General features: G+C 33.3%; 1 protein-coding gene across 1 annotated transcript; it reads right to left on the reverse strand.

Annotated features, from left to right (window-relative positions):
* Positions 1–4,315: 4,315 nt before the first annotated feature.
* LOC131640828 (F-box/FBD/LRR-repeat protein At1g16930-like) lies at positions 4,316–5,862 on the reverse strand. The gene is made up of 3 exons (XM_058911205.1): positions 4,951–5,862; positions 4,695–4,838; positions 4,316–4,399 (listed from the first exon to the last, which is right to left on the reverse strand). The coding sequence occupies exons 1-3, from the start codon at positions 5,860–5,862 to the stop codon at positions 4,316–4,318; spliced, it is 1,140 nt and encodes a 379-aa protein (XP_058767188.1).
* Between the last annotated feature and the right edge of the window lie 1,294 nt (positions 5,863–7,156).

The following is a 7,156-nucleotide window of genomic DNA, read 5'->3' on the forward strand; positions in this document are numbered from 1 at the left end:
TATATAAAATATATAAAATAAAACAAATCTAGCGTGAATAAATTTTTAAAAAAAAAAAAGCATTTAATGTAGCGATGTGGGAAACACGTCGCTACATTGGTCAACAAACACACTTCCCCACACCTGCTGTGTGTGCAGTGGGATGTTTCCTATGTAATCCTGTTGCGACGTGGGAGTCACGTCGCTACTTTCTGACGTGGTCTCCACGTCGCTACAATGTTGCCACGCGTGCTCCTGCGACATAAATGCTCACGTCGCTACTTTTTGTTTCCCACGTGATTTTGCATGTTGCGACGTGTAATCCACGTCGCTGCAGAGAACATTTTTTGTAGTGAGTTATGGCGAAAACAAAATTTGGTTTTTTCTGCCATCCGCTTAGCGAGCTTGTTAAAAGGGGAAAAATCACATTTTTTAGGTTATGCTTTTGGGGTATTTGTTCCCAACTCATCAAACTATCATTTTTAGGTTAGATTAGGTTAGAAAACAACTATGGAGCTTGCATTTGGATGATTGGAGGTGGATTGAGCGTCGAACGGAGCTAAAAAAACCGAGAGATTTTCGGTTCATTTCTCTTCATCTTTGTGTTTTCTCTTATAGTTGGGTTTTGTGTATGTATTTACTTTGAACTCATGTATATTTATCGCCTATAGCGTTATATAAAACTTGTTTTATAAATCTGTGTTGATTGTTGTCTTAGATTTTTGCTCTGTGCTCGGGATTTGGGTTGTTTTAGAGATAAACTTCTTGAATCCTTATCTAGGATGATTATCTGTTAGTTTCTGAACTCTAGAGATAGATATAGAGTTGACAATCACTTGTGTATCTGTCCTTAATGCTTTTGTGTTTGAGTGGCGCGCGAGAGATCGCCGACGCGAGAATACAAATGTTCTCGTGACTTTGTGTTAGAGATAACCTTAGTCGTGAGTTGATCTCGTAGGTGCTCCAGAGATGGACACTGATGTGAGAGATACGTGATGACATAGATGAGTATTGTAGGTTGAGTATAATTGGTCGATAAGTTTAAGTTTGTGAGAAGTAGATTGTATGCAAAGCTCGATAAATCTTATCTTTCCGAAGAATGAATTCTTTTGTGTTGATATTTAATTTTCTGTTTTTACACTTTTGTTCATTCAAACCCGAGCTCGAAATCGTAGAAACTGTTGAATGGAATCTCTCCATCTCTATGGACACGATAAATCCCAGAGTAATATTTCCAAATCTTTTGTTGCTTGCCGATATGCCCGCATCAACACCTTCCTCCCGCAAAAGTCTTAAATATTCAAACAATGGCGTTAAGTAAACGTCTATGTCGCTCCCTGGTTGTTTTGGACCCGAAATCATGATTGATAGCATATACTTGCACTTCATGCACAACCATGAAGATATGTTATAAATTATGGGAAGTATATGCCATGACATATGGTTAGTACTCAAATTACCACAAGGGTTCATTCCGTCGATGGCAAGTTCAAGCCTAAGGTTCCTCGATTCAAGGGGAAAATATGGAAACAGAGAATCAATTTTCTTCCATTGCATTGAATCAGCTACATGGCGAATTTTTCCATCACACATTCTTTCATGTGCAAGCCATCTAGTATTCTTTGCGTCACTAACATTAGTGAATAATCTCTTGAACCTTGGAATTATTAGTAGGTACCACATCACATTGGCAGGAACACTCTTGCTAGTTACACCGTCTTCGTTATTAACACCATTGTTCTTTTGCTTGTGGCATGACTCCTCACACCTAGGGCACTCATTCAAATTTTCAAACTCTTTCCTATAAAAGTTGCAATCATGACGACATGCATGAATTTTGTTGTAGTCAAAACAAATTGGGCACAATATCTTCTTGGCCTCATAAGTACGATTCGACAACGTGTTACCTTTGGGAAACATTTCTTTCAACAATTCAAGCAATTCAGTGAAATTTTTATCCGTCCACCCACCTATTTCCTTAAGAATAAATAGTATTAACACAATTGACAATCTTGTTAAACATTTACATTCTGAATACAACGAATCTTTCATGTCTCTTCGCAATGTATCTACCACATTAGCATTCTTGAAAGCATCTACTCCAATATCATGAATCACGTTTTCTAGAGTATCATTCATAAATTATTCATCTTCAAATGTACGTGACAAAGGTCTTTTTTTTGTCCCTTCACCATGCCATACCAGTTTCGTGTAATTTTATATAATTGAGTTACAACCACAAAGATTGAATATAACATCATTTGGATATTTTATCATATTATAACATTTTATACAATGACACCAAAAAATCCAATTATTTTCACGAAGGCTTTTTTCTGCAAAATTAAGAAACTGTATAACTCCATTCTCATACTCTTTACTTAATCTATTGGCTTTCATCACAATCCATAATGACATAAAGCTTTTGAAAATAAAATGAAAATAGTACACAACCAACAAAAATAAAGAAGAACATTAATGAACAAAAACAACAACAACAGTAATGAACAACAACAACAATAATAACATACCGAAGAATAATGGTGAGAGAGTTTTTTCATTTGCTAGGGCATTTGTCCTCCTTGGAGAATAATGGTGTTCTTTCGTTGGCTGGAGAAGAAATGTTCTTTCACTAGGGCTCGAAAAGTGAATGAGGTAGACATTGAGGGAATAAAAAAGAGTATTTGTTACTGAAAACCGAAGTAACATATTCGACATAAAATCTACAAAATATAAAGGCGCCTTTTTTTTCTTAATAAAACATAAAATTGCAGGAAAAGTGAATCGAATCTCAAACCTTGAGCATATATTTATGTCGGTTTTTGTGAAAACCGAGGTAATAAATTGATTTTTTTTAAAAAATAAAAAAAGGCTCTCTCATTACATATACCCTCGATTTTTTATTGTTCATGGTGAAAGTTTCATCATAAAAAACGTTATTTGTTATAATGTTGGTTAAAAAAAATAAAATGTGTTAGGAGAAAAAGGAGTGTTACATAGAAAAGTGTGGAACTGGGGGAAAAAGATGCAAGAGTGAAGAACAAGGGTTTTTGGGAGACATTGAAATTGAAACCTCCTCTAGATTTTCCCACCACTAATATGTTTTATGAGCTTTGTATGTGAGATTATGAGAAATTCATGATATTTGTCATGTTTTGTGTGTAATTTGGTGTTCTATAATGTACTAATTTTTATACACGATGAGTTAGTATGAATTATGAATTTGGCTGTTGCCATTGATGTGTTTGGTTGCTATGAACATAATCCTTAATTCATTATTAATAATCGATGGATTTGAATGATAATCGATGCATAAGTGTTGTATAACTGTTGTATAATGTCTCTATTAATTTTTTTGTGCGATTTGGGTTGTTTGGGATCGAAATCAGAGCTTTGAATGAGCTCACATGGTCAAAAACACAAATTTTGGTTTCTGCAACAGAGTGATAGACGTCATTATTGTGACAGGCTGAACGTCACGCGTCTGAGGGGGCTGACAGTCGTCAGTGGGGGTGACCGTCATGGTCTTCGGGCGGGATTTCTCTTGTTGTTCGTCACAAGAGTAACTAGTTGAGGGGGACTCGGTGCCGGTCTAGGTGACGAACATACCGTCACAGGCACTAGGGGCCGTTTTTGAGTGGCCGATTTAGTTTTGATGCTATTATTTTGGGCGGTCAATGTTTGACTGTTGTTTTGGTATAGTTGCTGAGATTAAATTAATGTGTGATGGTATGTTGAATAAATGTATGATATTAAAAATATTTGTATAATTGTGAATGAGTTAATTATGATTGTACATGTGTGGTGATGTGTTGTGGAGACAATGGTATGATTTACGATTGTTGATTGTGTACATATCTTACTTATTGTGTTGAGGTGACCTTATTTGCAACGTACACGATCAGAAGAGAGGTCGATTGTGAATGGTCATAATTGTATGTTATTATTAAGTTCATGCATCATAGAGTACGAACTCTGGTTCGGTTTGATGTGCTCTGGTCCAAAGGATCAATAGTTGATGGTTGAACATTCACAACTAAGGAGAAAAAGATGCAGATCCTAAAGAGAAGGGAAGATCACTTAATAAGATGGAGTGGCCTTCTCTAAATAATTGAAAAAGGAAATTATGATGCATGATGTCTTATATGCATCAAACCAAATTGAATTCCAACAATTGAATGTGAACCTAAAGTCACATCACCTTCTCTATAGCAAACACAACGATATGCATTCCTAACCGATAGTAGTCACACAGAAAAACAACACTTGATGCAATTATGTAATTCACAAAATGAGGAAAACATAGTTGAACTCATGAGTTGCATAGACAATTTGTTTACATTAATCCAAAGGGGTCCTTCAATTTCTTCATTAATTTAATCACATCATCTGCTTTATTTCTGACCAAGGCTGCACCAGGCTATATAAAATGAAACAGATATATAAATCTTAGCACTTTCACATACTACCAAAAACTCTATTAAACATCTCCACTTTTGTTGATAAATTGGAGATACTAAAGTATATTGTCAGACACATGATCATACAAAATTTTTGTAGTTATATATGTCTCTACATAAGGTTTTGTAATATATAACCACAGACATCATGGGAAACACAAAATGAGAAAGGAGGTAAAAACAAAATTACCAAAGAAAAAAGTCTCATTAGGAAGTTGAATGCACTTTTTACCTTAATCAATTCATGATGCAAACCTTTGGTGAAGGCGAGTTTTGAATCAAAATGTCCACTATTCCATCTGGTATCATTGGTGAAATTTGTCTCTTTTCTACCTTGAGTGACTTCAAGTTACACAAGGAAGGACACTTAACCAATAAATTCGGAACTAAGGATAGAACCTAAACAAACAACAACTATTATGATCATACAAGTGTAAACTGAAAAAAAAAAAAAAAAACTCGGATCATTGTAAGTGTAAAGTGAATAGGAGCTTTTTTCCCCCTAAAGTACCTTAAGAGCTGTTGAAGAGATCGTCAAGGATGCCATATTAGCAAGTTCAATCAGCCATTTGAGTAGAACTAATGAAGTCTCCTTTGATTTCCAAAATTCTATTACATCAATACTTACTTGTTTGATCGAAGAGAGATTGCTCTTGGCCCAACAGAGTTTCTGAACCGGAATACCACTAAAATTAAAGGTACAAATATTTGGAGCATATAGTTCCATTCCAAAATAGGTTTCGGGGGCATAATGACTCATGTATATATATAAATTGACAAGCTTGGTACTTGAAATGCAAAGGTTTTCCGCTCCCGCAACTTTACAATACACCATTGTCAAACTTTTCAAATTGGTTAATGCTGAAAATGGATCAACACGACCATCATTGCCAACCGAAAAGGCAAAGTACCATAGACTCAAACTAGTCAATACTGGCATATTCAAAGAACTTGGAAACAATGTGGTCCTACCATAAATTGTAGGATGACTAAAACAAAGATCAAGAGAGGTTAAACTGCGACACAATAATAAACAAGTCGGAAATTGTTGAATATCACATTTAACATGGACATCTAATTGTTGGACTTTGTGTGAAACAGCGTAATTTAGAATCGTTTCGAGAAGGCTTTGCTCCGTGACATTACTGCTGCGAAATCTTAGAGTGTAAAGATCTGTTGAGATATTGCGATTAGAAAAGATCAGAGACACGAATTCGATGAAAATATCGGCAGTGGTGAGTTGTGAAGAAATTAATACAGGAGTGGGAGGTTGCTGCCAGAGATTCATCCATCTTGTGGAGAGAATACAAGTCTGAAGAGCTTGTTTGATGTTCAAAAAAGAGAGTATGTGAAGTATAACACTATCAGGTAAATCACTGATCCTGTCTTTGATTTTCATACGACTTTTTTTTCTTTTAACCATTATTAGAGGAAAATAGAGGAATACCTTGTTTGTGAATTGAGAGTGATGATTTGAGCGATGAACTTTTACAAACCCTAAACCATTTGTTGTTATATATAATTAGGGTTTAATTTTAACCTAAAATATTTTAGATGTTTTTACATTGACATATATAATAGACACGTCTAGAAACTAATTTGGAATTTGGAATGTTTTCAAATATGTAAATATTAAATTTATGTTATAATAATATTCTAAAGATTTAAAAAATATTAAATTGATTTACTAGGATTTATTCTTGAAGTTTCAATATTTTCATTTATTTAAGAAAGAGTTATAAAATCTTTATACCTGATATATATACTTATAATCCAATTTGAAAATGTTGATTGATTTCAATTTAAATATTATATTATTTTTTATTTCTAAGCTTAAAAATAATTTTGTGAAATATGTAAATGATTGCCACCAATTAAATTTGAGATTTGTTAACTATTTTAGTTTAAATGACATTATCTTAAATTTGAGTCTAAATATTTTTTATTAAAATTTATTTTAAAATGATAATACTAATGCATTTTAAATTATAAGAATTTTTGTTTATAAATAAGATGATATGTGTATTTATTTAATAGATAGAAAATATTACTAAAAAAAGTTGAAAATTCTATTTAAATATTAAATAGAGTGCCGTTATTAGTGTTCATATGGATGATAGTTCGTTGTATCAAAATACTTGTATATTAATTCTTGAAATAGTGGAAGACGTGATTATTTTTCTGGATGGTTTTAAAATCATTGAAGAGTGGAGTAGGCATAACTAGGACAAATTGTTGAACCACTATATATCTCTGAGTACCTTTTTCTCTTTAATTTTTTACATTTGTTATTTTGTTGTATTCTAGCATATGTCGTATAGTTTAGATTTTGCTCAGACCATTTTATTGTGTAAGCATAGGTTTATGTTGCATCAAACCTATTGAATTATCTTTAATTAAATTATGATCAAAATATTTCTATGTTGAGGTTTTATTTTGCTTGAACCAAGCAACTTTGTTTATCTTGTTTGGTTATGTCTTTGAAAGTATCATTCATCTAGTGATATTGTTGTAATACCTTAGTTAGAAATCCTCTTATTTTAATTCAAAAAATTTTCTTTTTTTGAGGGTCGTCTCCGGTTCGACGGATTTGTGATTGATTATTTATGTGAAAGATATTGTGGAGATATCTTTTATGTTTTATGCTCCATTAACATTTATGAATGTATTCTCACTCCCTGTTTGTTTTCCTGTGTTCAGACATCTTTCGAACAAAG

The sequence above is a fragment of the Vicia villosa genome, unplaced genomic scaffold (genome assembly GCF_029867415.1).
Source record: "Vicia villosa cultivar HV-30 ecotype Madison, WI unplaced genomic scaffold, Vvil1.0 ctg.003332F_1_1, whole genome shotgun sequence".
NCBI lineage: Eukaryota > Viridiplantae > Streptophyta > Magnoliopsida > Fabales > Fabaceae > Vicia > Vicia villosa.

What these genes read in the sequence shown, in the direction of transcription:
- LOC131640828 (XM_058911205.1), bottom strand. Translation starts at nt 5,862, where the DNA reads ATGGTTAAAAGAAAAAAAAGTCGTATGAAAATCAAAGACAGGATCAGT. An exon ending in TCTCTTCAACAGCTCTTAAG is followed by an intron (nt 4,839 to 4,950) that starts GTACTTTAGGGG and finishes TTGTTTGTTTAG; the next exon opens with GTTCTATCCTTAGTTCCGAA. An exon ending in AAAACTCGCCTTCACCAAAG is followed by an intron (nt 4,400 to 4,694) that starts GTTTGCATCATG and finishes CATTTTATATAG; the next exon opens with CCTGGTGCAGCCTTGGTCAG.